Source organism: Penaeus monodon, chromosome 30, assembly GCF_015228065.2.
Source record: "Penaeus monodon isolate SGIC_2016 chromosome 30, NSTDA_Pmon_1, whole genome shotgun sequence".
Classification (NCBI taxonomy): Eukaryota; Metazoa; Arthropoda; class Malacostraca; order Decapoda; family Penaeidae; genus Penaeus; species Penaeus monodon.
The window spans coordinates 10,101,236-10,101,694 of NC_051415.1; the positions used below are offsets into that span (position 1 = coordinate 10,101,236).

The 459-nt window shown below is 31.8% G+C and overlaps 1 protein-coding gene across 1 annotated transcript in view; it reads right to left on the reverse strand.

Annotated features, from left to right (window-relative positions):
• The window catches only part of LOC119592346 (multiple coagulation factor deficiency protein 2 homolog), a 2,581-nt gene extending 2,337 nt beyond the window's left edge, over positions 1-244 (reverse strand). The window contains exon 1 of the mRNA XM_037941174.1: positions 227-244. Coding sequence (XP_037797102.1) covers positions 227-244 — 18 coding nt within the window. The remainder of the gene's footprint in view (positions 1-226) is intronic.
• Between the last annotated feature and the right edge of the window lie 215 nt (positions 245-459).

A 459-nucleotide genomic window follows, 5' to 3' on the forward strand; every position in this document is an offset into this window, starting at 1 on the left:
ATAAATCATTATGAATCATCAGACTGAAGGAAATCTTTCAAAATTGGAATTCTTTGGCCTATTCTGAATGATCTATTTCAACTGATAATGTCATAGCAGCAGGATTTTAATTAACTCAAGAGGTACAATTAACATACAGTAAAATGGGCTTGCAAATATTTGACTACTCAAAAATTGCATCATTCTAAGAGTATTTTTTTTGCACAGTGGACTCAAATATTCATACTGGCAACCTGTAAGACATTGATCTACTCAAAATCAGTTATAACCTGGTTTTGATTTTTCCAACTCAGTTCCTTCCTCATTCAGAAAAAAAATCTAGAAAATAAGTTTCCATGCTGTAATAGCTTCAATTATGCCCCCTTTATAAATTGATTAATGCTGAGAGGTTACAGAATTCAGAGTTCAGAGTTCATCATTATTTTTGTCAAAACTATCTATGGCGGTACACTATCTCAA